Genomic DNA, 19,576 nt, shown 5'->3' on the forward strand with positions numbered 1-19,576 from the left:
GGCTCCCCGTCCCTGGGATTCTCCAGGCAAGAACACCGGAGTGGGACACCATTTCCTCCTCCAATGCAGGGAAGCAAAAAGTGAAAGTGAAGTCGCTCAGTCGTGTCCGACTCTTAGCGACCCCCTGGACTGCAGCCTGCCAGGATCCTCCGTCCATGGGATTTTCCAGGCAAGAGTACTGGAGTGGGGTGCCATTGCCTTCTCCGAGGCATGTACTGCTAACATCAATCCATTACAATCCACTGATGCCAAGATGCCAAAAGTGCTGAGATTGCAGGTGTGACTTCCTCTAGTTTACAAATATTCTTTAATGTGAGTATATGAACTTACAAAACTTAAAAATTTTTAAACTTAAAAATTAATACAAAATATATTACATACAACCTGAGTTACTCATAAAAGTAGTTACTCATAAAATGCTTTTAAAAATTGGGGAAATAAACCTTTTAAATTCCTCCCACTACCACCCCTTCAAATTCTAGGAAAGACAATTCATTAAAAAAGGAAATACCTCAAGTCTCTGATTTTTTTTTCCTTTCTGTAGTCCTACCCACCTCTCATACACACAGGACTGAAAATGTTAAAGCACCTACTATAGTGTGTCAAGTACTGAGGTAGACTTTGATGATCACCGTCATTTCTACCCCTACCCTTAACTATCTTCTGAGGTCGGTATTGTCAGAAACCAAGGCAGAGAGAGAGCCAATGACCTGCCCAAGGTCACACAAATAATTAAAACAGGACCCTGGGCTCTAGGGCCAGAAGGCCATACCACCACCAGCTCATAGATAACCTGTCTCAGCTGTGAGCTGTGGCTCCTGAGCGAGTTGGGAACGGACAGCAGCCCCTTGATTCAGGGTGTCATTCCTCATCAGCAAAGATCTTCAGAACCTGAGTAAGTATAAGAGAAAGATGAAAAGTAAAAGTCGCTCAGTTGTGTCCGACTTTTCGCAAACCCATGGACTATATAATCCATGGAATTCTCTAGGCCAGAATACTGGAGTGGGTAGCCATTCCCTTCTCCAGGGGATCTTCCCAACCCAGGAATCAAACCAGGGTCTCCTGCATTGCTGGCGGATTCTTTACCAGCTGAGCTACCAGGGAAGCCCAAGAGAAAGATGGTGGTTGCCAATTTCTCATTGAGCCAACTCGCAGACCCTCTGATGGTCACTTCCATAGTGGGGAAAGCACTGCCCACAGGCCACCACCTAAACATTTCTACAAGGTGATATGGCAGAGATGAACATTAAGATCCAAAGTCTTATTTTATATATTCCTCACCTCCACCAAAAACCCTCAAAAGACAAATAGGGTGAAAATTACCAAGGCTTTTCTGTCTGCCCATTATTTACATAGTTAATGCCTTCAACAAATATTTGCAGACACCTACTATGTTCCAGGAACTGTATCTTATGACAAATATGGTCTTTTACCATAGTATCTCCATACCCAGAATTCTAGACACATATGCAAATATGCTACTGGGCATATTCATACTGTGTTTTCTTTATAGTGGATTTTCACAATTAAACAAGTCTTGTCTTTAACACGTGCTACCAAATATTTAGGGAAGCTATTGAGAAAAACCTAGAGAAAAAAGCTATTGAGAAAAACACAGACTAAAAGCAAGAGGTAGGGAAAACACATTTTTATCTGTGTCTGGGTCACAGTAAGTGCAGAAGCATTGTTTCTTCCCTTAGGATTCATTCTTCATGAGGAAACCACCTCACTTTTCTGGAAGTGGCGAAGGGACCAGAGTTCTAGGGAGCATGCACTTGGGGACAGCTGCTACACACGGGCTGTGACCCCAGCTGGTAAGGCCCGGGGTGAGGCGCTCTCCCACTGCCGGGCCAGCAGCCTCCCCTGGCCAGCTGCTTGTGGATTTACATTGCTAGTCACAGGGGAACTTGGATTCAGTGTGTACGCAGAGCAGCCGGACTCATCCAGGCTACCTCCCCCGACTAAACCTCCCCCTCAAAAAAGGCTCTGCAGGCCAACGCCAGCTTCCTTTTACTTTGAACTGCTCAGCCAAAAGATCATCATCATGATCCCAGTGCTCAAAAGTTAGATGAGCAACCCAGGTTCAAGGTCATCAGGCAGGGTTGGAGGCAGACAGAATGTGTCAGAATGTGTTTCAGTCTCCAGCCTCCTACTTACTTATTGCTGTGCACCCTTGAGCAAGTCATTTCACCTGAGTTCACTCTCCTCCTCTGAAATATAGATGATAACTTAAGATTTATCACATGATTACTGAAAGAATCATGGGTCTGGCACATGGCTATTGCTTAAAAACTGGTAACTTATTTAATCCAGCAAGCCAGAGGGCTCCAAGGGACATCATTTATCTCCAAGGAGTGACTGCCTGTACCAAACACCAGGCCAGGAGAAGGAGGTCCAAACAAACCTGCTGGCAACCCTTCACACAGTGCAGTGGAGAAGTTCCTATAATAATTACTCCAAGCAAAAAGCACACTCCCTAAAAGTTCAGAGAATATAAAAGGAGCGCTTCCTGCTTTATGGCTACAAAGACCAAACTAACTGGGAATATCAGTCCCCCGGGCCACCCCTGCTTCTTAAATGAGATCACAGCAAGAGCGATGTGCCGCAGCACAAGCCGGCTGTGACAGCAGCACTTTATGGAGCGATCTGTTTGTCTCCATCACTGCACCGCACAATGTGTCCCTGGACTCCCATGTGCAGCTCCATTTACCGCTCCATGACAAATGGGCAGCACTTGTAAAAGGCACAAAGAGGTCCGCATCGGCCATGTAATGGTCACCACAGCTGCACCCGGGCGCTTGAGGGGACAAAACAGACCCCCAAGTTCATTAAACTGACCAGTAATGCCTCTTTCGAAAAGTGCCTTAGGAATCGTACAGAAAAGGCTAAAATAAATAACTCAGCATGGAAGGCTAATCTGAAATGGTGTTTGATAAATTATTTATAACACAGGCGATTGTCTGCATTTAATACTGGAGCTACCAGTAGCATCCTTAAAAGATGATTTATGGCTTGTAACGCTATTAAACTTTCTATTGGCCCACTGCTAGCTATAAAGTCTGCTGAGATTTAGAGAATGAGTTTTAAACTGTCACTGCAACATCAGAGGAGATGGAGACTGTATTAAATCTTTACTTTAAACCTGTTATCTAGAGAGTTGCGTTTTGTAGACACTCACAAACTGATAGATTACCTCGGCATCCACAGTGGTACAGGTCCAAAATAGTACTGCCAAGAAACTTTTCCACATTCTTCTTGTCTACAGCACCAGTCAGATCTCTTCTCACTTAAGTGATTTTTAGATTGGGAATGTCACCAGAGTGAAATGTAGGGGATCTAGCCAATGGGCACCCTGGACAGTTCAGCATCAAATTAATACTCTTTAAATAAATCCTCGACATGCTACTGTTGTGCATTATGAACAGTGCTTTACTTATGCTGGGGGCAGGCAAAGTCCTAAATATGCATCTGAGTGAAAACCCAACCTACTATTTTAGATACAGATGCAGAATCTGAAAACGCAAGTCATTTGAAACAACAGATTTGTAACTAAAAATTTTTAAAGAAGTTAAAATAAAACTGGTTATTTCCTGGAAAATACATTCCATTTATGTGGCTGAGGTGCAAATGTTAAGCAGGTTGAAAAAAAGAGAAACACTCAGCCTTTTTCATAACGAATGGCACTCCCTGGCGCTCTTGTTTCCAGAGCATTTCGGAGGTGCCCCTTGCCTTCTGTGCCCCTGTCACACCAAGAGCCGGGGCAGTGGCTCTCCTGCCTTTGCCTGAGGGGAACAAGGATGTGGGTGGCATCACAGCTGAACTCTCCCACAATTTTCATCAATTTTCCTATTTGCTATTAAATCTACAAGGACCATTTAGTTCATAACAGTCTGCTCCTTTACTAAAAAGTAACGATTTTACTCAGTAAGAACTGAAGCAGTCCAAACGCCATCTTGGAAAATCTGCATAATCTTTTGTCGCTTTGACTTGAAACAGTAAAAAATGCTATTTCTCTGATGATCGCAGCAGAACAGATAAAACTCTGGGTGTGACAAGAGTCTGGACTCTCTAAAAAGAGGACCAAAAGCATGCCGTTTCAATCCCAGCAGCTAGCACAACGCTTGGTGTGAATATCAACAAATGAAAAAATCAAACACTGACTTCAAATGCATTCACAGCTCTGCCAAAACTAAAACATGAAATTGATTATGAAACAAAGATCAAAAAAAAAAAAAAATCAATACAAAATGGAGGAATTCCCTAACTTCCTAAGTCCAAACTGAGGACCAGGGAGCAAGAGCATTCAAAAACAGTCAAACAAACAAGAGGAAGAGGTTTGGGCGGGACATTCTGCAGTGGCCTACTGAAAAGCTGAGGTTCTGACTATGCCACTGATGTGGCCTGAAGGAGTCATTCATGGCTGACGGTTGAATAAAATTTAAAGAGCTCAAAAAAGTGTTTAAAACTGGTCCCCCAAAAGCAGTGTGCTTCCTGTACCTGTAACAGGCCTGATGTATCCCCCTGTATAGCCACATACTTTATAGTGGAAAAGGTTAATTTTTTTCAGACTGGACTGTGTGATAAAAGCAAAAGTGTCTGAGTTTTGTTTTCAGCTTGAGCTGTTTGGGTAGACACGGTCTGCCTGCATAAACATCTGAACTGTTTGGCGAAACTGAGTTGCAGCTGGTGCTGAGGGTGCCCAGAGTGGGGACTGATTTAGTGACCGTGTCTTTAAGGCCTAGATGGTGCTGCCATTTCTTTCCTTGTGGCATCCAAGAACTGTGTGATGCAAATATGAAGGGCAAGCCTGCTGGGGATTCACGAGTGATTTAAAAGGATTTTGCCTGAGATGGGAAGGGGAGTTCGTATTCAAGGACCTGCCAGCCAAGTCCCTGCCAACTTGGTCTGCCCCAGATCACTGAATGGCGCAGAAGTCTGAGCATGGCTCAGGCTAGGAGAGATGTGCAAGGCTGCGCAACTACAGTGGGCCAAAGAAAGACGAGAGAAGCCTGGGAGAACTGGGTTACTAATGAAGACAGAGCTCAACTCTCTCTGAGCCACAAGGGCCAGTCGGAAGAATAGGGACAATGCCTCTGCCCAGGGGCTGCTGGGAGGAAAAAAGGGACGGGAATGCCCTAACAAACAGATTTTATAAACAGAATTGGTGCCAAGTTCAAGGGCAGAAGGAAAAAGACGAGGCTGTGACAGAACTAACATGGGCACCCACCACATCCCTGGGTCTTAGCCAAACACTTATGTTACCTTATTTAATCCTCATCATTTCCGCCTGTACTGCAGAGGAAATGGAGGCACAAGGAAGGGTAGCTGGTGCATTCAGAGCACACATGCATGCTTAGTCGTGTCCAACTCTCTTAGACCCCATGGACTGCAGCCCACCAGGCTCTTCTGTCCATGGGATTTCTCCAGGCAAGAATGCTGGAGTGGGTTGCCATTTCCTTCTCTAGGGGATCTTCCTGACCCAGGGATCAAACCCACGTCTCCTGCATCTCCTGCACTGCAGGTAGATTCTTTACTACTGAGCCACCTGGATGGCCACTGAAGGCACACAGCTCTGTATAAGTGGGATTCAGGGATCCGTGCCAAGTTGTCTGGCATCACCAAAGCCTATGTCTTCCTATCCCACCACAGGAAAAAAGATGGTGGGCAAGAGGCTCTGCTGGATTCTGAGACAAGCGAATGGAAGGAAAAACACCTAGGCTTCCAGAGGGAAAAGGACCAAGAGAGATGGGAACATACTGCTTTCCACAAGGAGAGGAAATCAGCATTCACAGCATATGTGTATACAAATATACATTTCCAAGGCTGCACCGAATCAAATATAATCAGAGGAGTGGGGGGAAGACTAGGTTTAAAGAAAAAGTGAGAAATATGTTCAACAATCCTTCGAATGAAAACCAAGCTGCCCCAGGTAGCAATAAGATCTTAGTAATACCTCTCTCTCTCTCTCCATAAAACAATGCGGTCAGTGATAATTCTGCCAATAAATTCCTGCAGATACTGCAAGGGCTATCACCAGAATAGAGGGGAGGCGGGGAACGGAGTGGGTTTGTTCCTTGGGTCTCAACAAAGGTACAAAGGAGCCATGTTCACATCGAGCCTATCTACCTCCAAAGTCTGGAGGGTGGGAAACCAGTGCAGAATGTAAAGTGCGTGGGAAGGCTATGGGCACTGTTACACTACCAGATGCTGCTTCTACAGCCTCATAGGGATTAGGAGGGACTAGAAGGAGGTCCAAGCAAGCTCAGAGCACTCTTGTTGAGGGCATTTAAAGATGACCACAAATGAAGCAGATTTCAAATGATGCAAAACCCCTCAAAGAAAGGTACAGGTTAGCTTAGTTCAGCACGCATTTACTAATGCTCTGCTCTGATACTAATACAGTCCAGGGACAGTGTGCCAAACACTGGGTATAAGGCCTGAACAGAACAGACCCTGCCCACGAAGATTACAGAGTCCAGAGAGGAAACAAGTACAACATGAAGAGTTTTTAAGAGACAAGGCTGACAATGGAACTATGAGAAGGGTACAGAGGTCTCGCAGGGCACAGGTGATAAAGACTGGGTTGAGGCTTGACACACATGTAAATGGCAGCCAAGCCAAGGTGTAGAAGTGATGGCAGGGGTAAAGCCATGAAAATGGGAAGGACATAGGTGTAGGCAGGTAGCTGATTCCACGTGGCTGAATCCCAGAGAGCCTCATGGGCCACAGAGAGAGCTGACCCTTCATTCCAGTGGGAAGACGAGGAAAATTTTAAACTGGCAAATGATGTAGTTAGATTTGTGCTTTTTGAAACTGCAGCCTGGAAGCAGTGGGGGAGGAGAGGCCAAAGGCAAGCAACAGGAAAGCAAGTGATTGGAGGGCCTAAGCAGACACCAGGGAGGATCAACAGCAGAAGTGGAAGGCAGATGAGGGGGAGGAAGAAGGAGCACAGGAGAGGGAGAAGCAGAGAGTGCCACCTGGACTTTCAGCATCAGTCACGGACACTGACCAAACTCTAAACAAACTCGGTCTTCACAGAAAGGCCTCTGTAACTTCCTGGCAGCTATTTTTCTGATGGGTTGATGGGAGACAATGGTTAAGTTAATACATATCCTGTGGCAGGAATTCTAAAGGGTGTCACCATAAAGGGACAAGGCAGAGCCAGTGAAAGTATCCTGAGGTTGTTCTGGAAAAAAATGGCCTGGGCTGGAACCAACCTGTAAATGCCACTTCATTGGTGGTAGTGAAGTGAAGTCACTCAGTCGTGTCCAACTCTTTGCGACCCCATGGACTGTAGCCTACAAGGCTCCTCAGTCCATGGGAGTTTCCAGGCATGAGTACTGGAGTGGGTTGCCATTTCCTTCTCCAGCGGATCTTGGTGGTAGGGGCTCCCAAAATACTCCTGTCTGGCCCCTGGAATGTAGTAGAAAGAGTAGAAGGGATTGGTTGACAATGGGGGCAAAAGCAGAAAGACTGTAAAGAACGAAGCTCTAAGGGAGATGTATGGTCACAAGGGTTTGGCTATGTTCGAGGAGCACCTCTAAAGAAGCAGAAGCGGACAGGCAGAGAGCAGACAGGGCAGGTGAGTCGGATCATGGCCCCTGCCCATCACCTTCTCCTGGGACCCCAGGCACACACAGTCTGCAGATACACTGCAGTTACTTATGCATCTTGGGGTAGGAAAGCCTTCCTAAAGGGCATAAGGAAACTTCTGGAGCCACTGCATATATCCGCTATATTGATCATGGTGACGGGAGATGGGAGGAGGGGGAGGGACGAGGCAGAGGCAAAGAATCTGAGAATGAAGATTCAGGAGATTCAGCTATGAATCTAGTCTTCTTACTTACGAGCTACATAAAGTCACTCAACATTTTAAGTCCCAATTTCCTCATCTGTAAAAGAGGCCTAAAACCACCAGCAGCAGGGTGGCTGTGAGGATTCAAAGACTCCATGCACAGAAGCTGCAAGCACGGTGCCTGGTATGCAGGAAACCCATGATGATAGCTAACCTGGTTCGATTCTACCCCTCTCTCTTAATACACACATGCGGTTATCAAATTAACCCTAACCCTTTCAGAACTACCAGTGCAGTGGGCAACCGAAAATAACTTAGTACTTATTACCAAAAATAACTTAGTAACTTAGTACTTTTATAACTTCTAGTTCAAAGCAAATCAATTATGAAAGAAGCAATTATACTGCAAATGAAAATCAAAATGATACCCTAAGACTGTGCTCACATGCACATCTTCCACACAGACTTACTGCCATGTCAATAAGAAGTGTACTAAACAACACATTTTCACTTGTTATATGGCACTAGAAATTATCTTCTAAAAGGAGAAAAGAGAACTTTACATTCACTGTTTGCAGGCACTGTGCCAAGTACATTCTTCCACTTATTCTTCCAAATAACCCTTCAAGACAGCTTTCGCCATTTTACAAATTCAGGAAACCAAAGCTCAGGGAGGGAAAATGACGAACCCAAAAACATACAGCCAACTGGAAGGTCTGAGATTCAACACAGTTTTGTCTAACTTCAGAGCCCATGGATTTTTGACTCAAGACAATAGAACCTCCAACAATTAGCATCCAAAAACAGCAATGACACTCGTTTCGTCCTTAGATATAACTGATTACTCACTCGTGGGTTTATCTTTTTAAAGTACTTTACCTCTGAAATTCTTCAAAGTTGCAAACATATTGCTTAAATAATGCTACTCTATCATTCCATTATTCATCTGGCTTGTTAAGAACATCCTGATGAATTCTTCCAAAAAATTCATACATTCATCAAATTCTAAAGCAAAAAGCCTATCAAATTCACTGAATCCAGCACTACATTTAAAGGTTGATATCTCCCTAAAATACACGTGTAAAAACTTCTCAGCAAGCAGAATGAGTCAAAGTGCTCTTTAAACCACCTTGTACGTCAATAAAAAAAGATAACCATTTAAGTTCATTTTCCCATCAGGGCATATGTTGATTGTAAATCTTGATTAAAGCAGGGACTTCCCTGGTGGTCTAGTCGTTAAGACCTCACCCTCCAATGCAGGGGTGCAAGTTTGACCCCTGGTCAAGGAACTAAGATCCCACATGCCTCATGGTCAAAAAAACCAAAAAACATAAAACAGAAGCAACACTGTAACACATTCAATAAAGACTTTAAAATGGTCCACATTAAAAAAAAAAAAAATCTTTAAAATAAAAACAGAGTAGGCATGTCAATTATACCTCAATCTTAACTAAAACAGACTGAGAAAAGGCACTTTAATTTTCTTTTAACATTCTGGGACATGAAGTAGCCAGAGGATGAGAGAGCAAACTTTTGTTAAGCCTGACTGTAATTTACAAATACGATCCTCCTAATAATCCCTTCCGGTGCTGACTTAAGCCCATTTTACAAATGAGTTTTATCTTTTACAAACTGGGGCCACAGGGGTTACAGAAGAGGCAAAAACCAATCTTAAACCTAGAACTATTCAAAGTTCACGCATACACTTTCCATCATGCCCTATTCTTACTCCTGTCAATCTAATTTATCTTCATTAAGAGACACCAACCTATTTGTCAAGGAATCAAAGTTAATGAGTCCTTAAGTCTTTTCAGCATTCCAGTATCACCACAGTTCTGATATTTAGAAAAAAACCACATTCCAACACTTATGACAGGCTGACAACAACTGTGAGTGTGATCTACAGACACAATGTTCATCGCAAACATTTTCAAAACCTGGACTACTAGGTGGAATTTTAAAATATCTATTTAGCACAATTTCGTATTTAAAAAATTTTTTGTTTCTGCACAATTTCAGGGTTAGGGGAGAGTGGTATAAATTACCTCACAGAAACCCACAAGTAACATTATCTGCTAAGGTTAAAACTTTAACTACCTTCCTGAGGTATGCTGCTGGGGTCTCATTACAGCAGGTAATCTCACATTCTGCCATGCACAACACACTAAGTACCAGCATCTCCCAATTACACTGCAACGTAAATCTCAAAGGACATTTGAGAAGTCTACACAGCTCCTGCACCCACTGCCAAAACAGCCACCCCTAATGGAACGTGGCAGCTTTCTAAACTAAATATTCACACGCAGGGACAGGGCTGCTTAAGCTCGGCCCTCTCCCACACTGAAAAACGGATGCTAATTAAAAGGCCACACTGACTCGGGAAATGACCGCTCAGACAACTTGAGACACTGTCTGGAGTTTTGTTTTCCTATTTCCAAACATGTTCAGCTGCCTGAACTTCCAGGGTTACACCACCGAGAGCAAGTCAGAGCAGGAGTCCACACACCTCTGTACATGGTGATGGCCTTCTCCTGGAATAGCTTCCTCTCCTCTTCAGACTCCCCACCCCACCCCTTCCCTAATCCCCAAGACAAAAACAATTTCAAGTGATGAAACACATGCTCTTTGAGGCCACCTTAAAGGCTCCCAGACAGACCTCACCAATTCCTCTTCAGTCCTTATAAGCACCCTTCTTGTACTTTCAGTACTGTTTGTGGGCCTGTTCACCCCAGTACGCTGTAAATGTCTCTAAGAAAGAGACTCTGCCTCATAAGCAGGCACAGAACTTGGCGCCTGGTTGGAGAGAAGTAAGACTCAGGTGAATGCAACTCAAGTCCACCCTTCACATCTCAGAATGACCATCACCCTCAAGGGTTTACAGAAGCCTAATGGCAACTCTAATGGGGACAGAGATGTGCTGGTGGTGCAGGTACCAAGAAACCTCTGCTTTCTTTGCCCACTGCTCTTCTGCCTTTGCCAACTTTTATGTGTCTGAGAAGTTTTTGAGAAAGCACTTAAAAAAAAAAAAAAGCCTTCAAAATAGCAGAGGTATCCAAGGTACATTGTTCTTAGCGTAATCATTTGGCTATTTTTGGAACTGTCTTTACTTCAGCTAGCAAAATCTAGACTTGATCTAGGCTGTGATGCAAGAAAAATAACTGTCATAGGAATAGTAATGGCTTTGAAATATCTCATCTAAGCCAACTTTCTCATGCCTCTTAAGAAGTGCCAATCCCTTCAAATACTGGCAGTTCCATTTATTCAGATCTTCCGATACATAAAATTTGCTGACTTTTCCCCCCTTAAGTTGATGCAGATATACGAAAACCATAAAGCTTTTTTCTTTTTTGGCTAGAAACGAAACTCTGCCTGTGCAAATTATAGGGGCATTTTAAAATTACCATATGTTTTAGATCAGAAGGTAAAAACAGGACAGCAGCCCATGAAAACTTTCCAGCCCAAGAAAGCTTACAATTAACTCATTAAAATACAGCTCAAGCCCTCAAGTTCCCTTACTCTTGTAGGTAGTGGTCCCATTTAACATTTAAATATCCTGAGTCAGTAAGTATACCATTTTTGTGTTCATTTATGTGTACAATGTAAACACACATCGGTACCACATTTAAATATTTAGCTCCAAATGTTATTTTAAACTTAATTTTTCCACAGAGCTATTTGATTTTTTAAAAACAAGAAGATGAAACTTCCCCCAAATTCTTAATCACACTTCAGTGTACATTAACGAATGTGTAATGTGTGGCTGCTTCGCACACCCACATGCCCACCACCTCCCCCTGTCTGATACCGCACACCACACAAGTATAATAAACCATGTTAATATTTCATACCACCGTGAAATATGCTGGAGTATCAATTCAACATCTGCTGTCTTTAGGGTCCAGGAGTCCCGCAGAGACACTTTCAATTTGTAATTGAGTTCTATGCTGAATTAATCAGCAGTTTATCTTTTTACTAAAATAACGTCTTCACCACTAACCCAGATTTACATTAACAATTTATGCCAAATTACCTGCCAAGGCAAAACTTATAAGATTCTAAGCCACCATCTAGTAACACTCAGTCCTATATTTCATTTCTTATATTTCTCTAACCTGTACACAAGAAACGTAGAAATCCATTGTTCAAGAGCTTGCAAGCCTCCACCACAGATGACCTCTTAGATTTGTGACACAGAGCTTCACTTCTGACAGTGAAATACAACCAGGAGAAGTGGAAGGTGTGTGTTTGCATCTTCTCCTTTATGATTCAAAATTTTTACAAAGTAAGATTTCCAGAATGGAATGAAATCAGTAAGAAATAAAAGAGCTTCTTTTATGTCTTTTCCCAAGGAGCTGTGACATTCCAAATCCTGGCTTGGCTTAAGTAACAGACAGAGACAACCCACATAAAGCGAGCATTTTTAGTACCGTAAATTATATCCCTGAGACCCAAGTCAGCAAAGGCAATTCAATTTGATAAGGAGATGGATAAAGAAGTCAAGTTTCTCTTTGATACCATGATACCAAATATATAAGCAATAACATCTTCCTTTTAATTCCACCCGTGTAGTTGAAAGTCACCAAACATCAACTTCTATTCAACACTCCCTTAGCTCTTGCCTCTCTGAATCAAGAGACTGGTCACAGGGAATCACATTCTGTCTGCTGGGTCTCTGCCACAGGTGTAGCAAGCAGCACACTTTGTGAAATATTTCTCTATATAGTCTATTTCCCCCAGCTCTCACAGCTACAGGAAATATGTAACGTGAAAACATCTCAAATGCAACACCTGCTCCAAAGAAATGCATCATAAATAATTACCGATCTACTACCAAGTAAACTAATCCCTTGTTTTCAATCTACTTTGCCAATAGCTGTTTAAAGAATTCCCACCATCATACAGAACGGCCTCTTTCAACACAACCTCTGGATTATACCACCAAGTGTATGCATTCAGCTGGTACCCAATTAGCACCTGCTGATTGATTACATATTATTGATTATTTAAGAAAATGAAATTCAGTGCATATACAGCAGAGCAGAAGACATGGAAAAATTTTTACACAGAAATATTTCTGGTGGAAAAATCAACAATGAATTCTGAAAGTCAATAACTATGGAAGTATACCATATGCAGTGTTTTCATTACTCTTCAAAGAATTAGAAATGGAGACCTTTAAATTTTACACAGGGTCACTTCCCTGAGACTTGTTGATTCTTGAATTCCCAAGGCCTTGCCCCAAGTGGCCATTTCTCTCTCTAATTTTCTGTTTTACTACTTTTACTGCATCCTATTCTCATTTCAAGAATTTTATGACTCTACATATTATTTTAAGAAAGAGATTAAACTGAAAGGACTGAAAGAATTTTAGACTTTACTGATGCTTTATTAAGCAGGACTCATAGCCAAGTGGCAATTTCTAAATCAAGGAAGACTAGGAATCCTAGAGAATAAAAGGGAGAGAAGCCATATGCACCAGCAACACTCTGCATGTCTGTGTGTTGTATGCAAGTCGCTCAGTCGTGTCTGACTCTTTTGTGACCCCATGGACTGTAGCCTGCCAGATTTCTCTGTCCATGGAATTCTCCAGGCAAGAATACTGCAGTGGGTTCCCATTCCCTTCCCCCAAACTCCTGCATGGTGAGGAGCAAAGCCCTGCTCTTGAGTCATCATGTGAAAGACCAAAGAAAAGTTCCACGTGCCTTGCAAAACACCATACAATGAAAATATGAGCAAGAAGAGTCAAAGGAGGAGCCTTAACTCAAGAAGCCCTCTTTTGCCTCTCCAAAGCTGGCCCACCAGTGGGCTCAAATTCAGGAAAACAAACTCATTTTTTAGAAAGGGATCAACTCAAAATACCTGATTCTGGTGAGAAGCTTAAACCATCAACAGTGCCTCCTCATTATTTATTCCAAAGGTTTGAATAGTAATTCTCCAAATCACTCACTGAACCATAAGGCCAACCTTAAATCTATTCATTTCTAAAATTAAGTCTTTAACTCTACTACAAGTAATTCTATAAGGGTCCCAGGGACTGTATCTTCAGGTTCTAACATCTCTTAAAACTTTTTTTCTTTCACATTAAATACAATGAGAAAACCACTGGGGAAAATTAATATATTTTTGATCTAACAACAAAGACACAATTTACTATGTCTAATGCTTCAGGTCTTAAGGAAAGCCAATAAGCAGGAATTATGACCAAAAGCAAATGACAGAAACAGTCTCAGGGAAAGAAAGCCTCTAAAACGGAACTTCAATAGTTAAACAAATATACAAACATCCGAATTACTGCCCAAATCCAGTGCATAAAGAAGTGTGTCAAGTGTTTCAATAGTTACATTTCAACATTTCCATAGCTGCATTAGTTGTTAACCAATAAGGAATCCATCAAAACAATGAGACACCAACTCACACCCACCGGGATGGATGGCTGTAATCAAAAAGCCAAATAATAAATGTTGGCAAGGATGTCCAGAAACTCTTTACACACTGCTAACCCAGCCACATTGGAAACCAATCTGGCTCAAAAGGTTAAACACAGAGAGTTACCACATGACTCAGCAATGCTACTCTTAGGCATACAGCCAAGAGAAATGACAATATATGTCCACGTAAGACCTTGTACACAAATGTTCATACCAGCACTGTTCTTAATGGCCAGAAAGTGAAAACAATCCAAATATCCATTAATTAATGAATGGGTAAATAAAATGTGATATATCCATATAATGGAATACTATTCAACCACAAAAAAGAATAAAGTATCAATCCATGCTACAAAGATGAAATACTACAAAAATACTTTAAGTTAAAGAAGCCAGTCACAAGACATACTGAATAATTCCTATTATAGAAAATGTCCAGAATATGCATGTCTGTAGAGACAGAAAGTAGGTTAGCTGTTACCTAGGGCTGGGAAGGCTGAGGGAAAACAGGGAGTGGCTGCTAATGAATATGGCATTTCTTTTGAGGGTGATGAAATTGTTCTAAAATTGATTATGCTGATAGCTGTACAACTCTGTGAACATAAACACCACTAAATTGTACACTTATGGTAGGTGAATTGTATGCATGTAATTATCTCAATTAAGCTGTTATTAAAATAAATAAGGCATCCAACATTTTTAGACTAGAGAACCTAAAAAACATAAAGTCAAAACTCTAGTGACACGTCACCCATCAGTCAAAGAACTCACATTCTGATAGTAATTGTTTTTTACAGACAGAGATCACAAGAGACAAAAATGTCAGCATAGATTCTTAGGAACATCTTGTAAGAAAGAATTCTGGCTTTAAGTATTTTTTTCCCCCAGATACAGAAGACACCTAAACAGATATTGTAGTACCCAGACAAACAAAACCTTAAAACCTAAAAACCTGGAAAAGTGAGTCAAGTACAGCTTATCGAGCTGACATCTATTAAACTGCTAAAAGCAAAACAGTCTTAAACACCATCAATATCAATACAGACCACTCCCCCAAATCATTGTTTATGATGGCTATCAAGGGTCAGTGTATTTTTTTTTAATTCTGCATTTACTTAAAACTCCGTTTGATGCTAGCAGGGTTCAAGTCACACAGGAAGGTGCTTCGGCTAAACACTGATCGTCTTCCTTGATCTCCATTGTCTGCTGTGTGGGTTCCGCCAGCAAACCTCCCAGCGAGTGGTCACCTTCCTATGGAGTCATTAAACCTCTGACTGTCAGCTGGTGGGATTAGCCAGCAGCTTCCACACCTGAGCCCCTGTGGCAGGGACAGAGGCATTTGGATCAAGATCACTAATGAATACAGAATTCATATGCCGCTTGTCAGGGCTCCTGAGCTCAGAGTCGCACAGATGCAACCTAAATAAGACGGAGGACAGAACAATTGTTGACGAAGATTAAAAAGTTTTGGCAGTTGGGGTAAAAAGAACACCTCATTATTCAAATATGATAGTCTTGCTTATTTTTTATATTTTTGGTTCAAGCTACTCATGATTTGCCTCAAATGGACAAATGCCATTCACCAATATTTAAAGGCTTTTTGGTCTCATTACTAAATCTGAAGAAGGCTACGCCATCTGAACATTAGCTATATAGAGAAAAACAGCTCCTCTGTAAATACTTGAAAACTTTGGGGAAAAAAACAATCTCAGGATATTTCCAGGAGAGGACAATTAAAAGGTGAAAATAAATTCTGATAAAGTCAAAGAGAAAAAAATCTTCCACGGCCAAATGACTTACTTATATTTCACAGTATCTCTATATTTCTAACTTTGTCTCTTTCTATCCCTGGGGTCCTTCCACTTGCTGGGCTCACCAAAGAGGTTAATACACCTCCTCTGACATTCATCTGGCTTCCTGCCGTCTTCACAAGACCTTATCAGAGAAAAGGAATAGCCCGAGTGGCCCACACCTCTGCTCACCTAGAATAAGATGTCTTCCCCACTCTGTTGTCAAAGAATTACAGGCCTACAAAGCGCAGAAGAGCATGGTGACCGATCGCATCGGGGCCAGACTGACCAGGGTTCCAACCATGATTCTGCCTGCCCGGCTATGGGACTTCAGGTGAGATATTTCATCTCCCTACACCCTATTTTTCTTCTCAACAAAACAGGGATAACAAAGTACAGACCCCACCCAACTGCTGAAAAGTAAATCAGACAACGCAGAGAAAGCTGTTAGAAAGAGCATGGCACAGCATAAGCACTCAAAAAGCATCAGCTATTATGACTGCTGTGTTTTCAATACCTTCTCTCTATAGCAAAAAGGTGAACACTTCCAGAGCCTGTGTTATGTGTTAAAGAGGCTTCTTCTACTGCCATTATGACCACTAGCTAGGCCTGGCTCCGATTTTAAGCTTTCAGATGAAAAAGAAGAATCAAATCTATCTACACCATGTTATAAATCATCAAGCCTGACTCGAGTACAAATAATCATGTTAGTCGTTGCTATGTGATGTTTGTATCCTACTACTGAATTACTAAAAAAAAAGAAAAAAAAGAAAAAACAGAAGCAGCTGCCGTATTTCAGAGCCAATTTTGTGTGAGCCATCATCTGAAGTGTTTTACAGACCACACTAATCCTGACAGCAACCCACAGGCAGGTCTCTGGGTCCCCAACCTCTGGATGAAGCGTGCCGGCCGTGGCTTGCCCAGAGTCATGCGGTAAGTACAGTGGAAACACTCACAGCCCAACTCTCCAGCTCCTAAGCTCCCATGACCCCTTCCATGTGACCACACTGAACTCATGCTCTGTGTTTCCCTTCAGGACCAGTCTATGTGTCAAACTGAACAGATTTTTTTTTTTTAATCAAAATAATGCAGCTCTCTTACATCACTGTCCATCTGCAAAATACAAATAAATCCGAAACTTCGGTGTCTTTCTACTATTAGACTTAAACACACAAAAAAAGCATTTACTTCTATAATTTGCTATCAGAATACCATATTGGTATCAACTCTTTCATTAAAGTGGATCTATAGCTGCCTGCAATGACAGATTAATTCTGTTTCCTCCATAGCTAGGTGTTTGGCATCACGTTTGTGAGGTAACCACAAGCCTTTAGGGCGACAGCAGCCCACATCTTTAGCAATCTATAAGGGCTTCTCCAGAGGCCAGCGCTTGCTGAGTGATGAAATATGACTCCGTAAATCAGACGGCTGAAGTGGCACTTGTATACGTCACCATCTATCTTCGCAGCCTCCCTCTGAAGGGTACAGGGTAAGAGCTTATCCCTCGGTATTGCGACCAGAGAAAGCACCATCACAGTTGGCACTGACTAAGCATGTGCTACTTAAAACTGAAGACACACTAAGACTGAAGGAAAAAAAAAAAAAGATCCTGCTGGTGTTAGCACGCCTCAGGCAGTGGTAGAAGCTTCAGCAACTCATCTTCAAAAGGCAGAGAGCCAGAGCTCTAGAAACCTGCAAAAATTGGCTAAGCCTGCAGTCTTCATTTCTTTAAGTTGAGCATCTTCAAAGTCTAGAATTCTAACTGTAGGGCACAGCAGCTGCCACTGCAGATCTGATCCTCTCAGCTTTTGGCAGCTCTCAACTTGAGATTCTAGCAAAAGAATTTTTCAAGTTGCTATTATTGCCTGTCACGGATTTATAAATATTGTGCACTATCTGCTGTGGCACGGCTCTCATGGGACGCCGGAGCATGCCAAATGCATAACAGAATGAAAAACAGTTTCTATTCTTCAAATAAATGCTAATTTTTTTTAACTGTGCTCACATGATGTGTTTGGTGACCAACTTCAATAGTACAGAATATGTATCAGAGAGGGGGAAAAAAGCTGATTGTCTTTTCCAGCAGCATTCAGCTGCTAGTTTCATTAAGCTTGTTTAATTAGATTCCAGATGCTAATCTGCAAGTCGGTACCAGAGGGTGCAGGACAGTTTGCCTTTGAACCGCCTCCCTGTGATGTGAGGGTCCTGCCGCACCATCACTACCCTTCAGCGGCCCTCGCTCGCTTTCTGACAATGAGCGCAAAGAGGGGACAGTATTGATCTTGACAGACTAAATATTCATCTTCTACCCATTTTAATGAATTATAATCTTCAAGAGTTTAAATTTCTCACTGGGCCAAATGAAAACATCCCTTCTTACAAAGAAACAGGATGGAAGGAAAATGAACCTAAGTTATCAGATTCATTTCCTTAATTCTTTCCCCACCCTAAAATACAATTTTTTATTTCAGCAATTTTCAAGATACAGATTCACAAGAAGCCAACTTCATATTTCCAGGTACAGTGATCAAATTCCTTACACTTAACTGGCAAGTGGACTCAGAAGGCCAGTGTTTATCACTAATTTCCTGTCTAGCCAGCCTGTGGATAATAACCAGGATAAGGGGCTCAGTTCTTATGCCAGCCTTAACAATATGGAAAAAAAAAACCCTATGGCAATGGCTCCACGGAATGCATCATCACCTAAAAAAAATAATACAACCGACCCACTTCTCTGCTAATACATAGGTACTATGTCTGAATAAGCAGCTTTGCTGGTAAAAACAAAGCATGAGATTTACCAGCAGTAATATAATTTTTTAATGCCTTCATTTTTATCAGTCTGGTAACACTGAAGGTGAAGTTATCAAATTGCTTCAAAGGAAGGTAAATCTGGGACCACCTAAGTAAAGTTGCTTCTGATGCCTTTTTACCCACTCATTCGACAAATACTGGCAGACTACCTACTACACATCAGTTACCATACTAAGCGTGAGGAAACAGCAACAGTAAGAACAGCTCCTGCCCTAAGAGGCCTTAGCTCCAGGTTATCCTGTCTCGACTCTACAAACGTGTACTGAACATTAGGAGCTGAAGAAGAGAGATGATTTAATGACCCTGCCCTCAAGGGTCTCCCTCTGTCAGGCTAACAGCAAGGAGAAAACCAAGAAGACGAGCATCCCAAGACCAGGAGAGGCAGTGTCAGGGCCACAATTGGACAAGAATCTTAAAAGGTTTTTCGTGGGCCTTAAATGCACAGTTACCAGAAGTTTCTCTAAAACCTTGAGTTAGGGCTTTTGCCCGTGAAAAGTCATTGGTTCAGACACTTCAAACAGCAGAGGCCATCCTAGGCATTTATGAATCTCAGCTGGGCTTCACTGTTCTGGTTTTGGGCCTGGAATTTCCCAATGAGCATCTGCCCTTTGCCCCATCTTCACCTCGCCTGTGTACTTAACAGGGTGTCTGCTTTGATGACTCTGCCCTCAATACTATGTGTTACTTAAAAAATATACTAGTTATCTTCTTCTGTTATCTCAAAACACACACACACACACACACACACA

The 19,576-nt window shown here is 42.1% G+C and overlaps 1 protein-coding gene across 2 annotated transcripts in view; it reads right to left on the reverse strand.

Moving 5' to 3' along the window:
- Window positions 1-19,576, reverse strand: part of PSMB7 (proteasome 20S subunit beta 7) — a 57,545-nt gene that overhangs the window by 6,040 nt on the left and 31,929 nt on the right. The window contains exon 7 of one of the 2 annotated variants that reach the window (XM_044926332.2): window positions 298-10,344. The exons of the other annotated variant lie outside the window; for it this stretch is intronic. Within the exon in view, the coding sequence (XP_044782267.1) occupies window positions 10,240-10,344 (105 nt within the window). The 3' untranslated portion in view covers window positions 298-10,239. Of the gene's footprint in view, window positions 1-297; window positions 10,345-19,576 lie in introns of those variants that run through there. 2 annotated transcript variants of the gene reach the window in all.

Source organism: Bubalus bubalis, chromosome 12 (genome assembly GCF_019923935.1).
Source record: "Bubalus bubalis isolate 160015118507 breed Murrah chromosome 12, NDDB_SH_1, whole genome shotgun sequence".
NCBI classification, from domain to species: domain Eukaryota; kingdom Metazoa; phylum Chordata; class Mammalia; order Artiodactyla; family Bovidae; genus Bubalus; species Bubalus bubalis.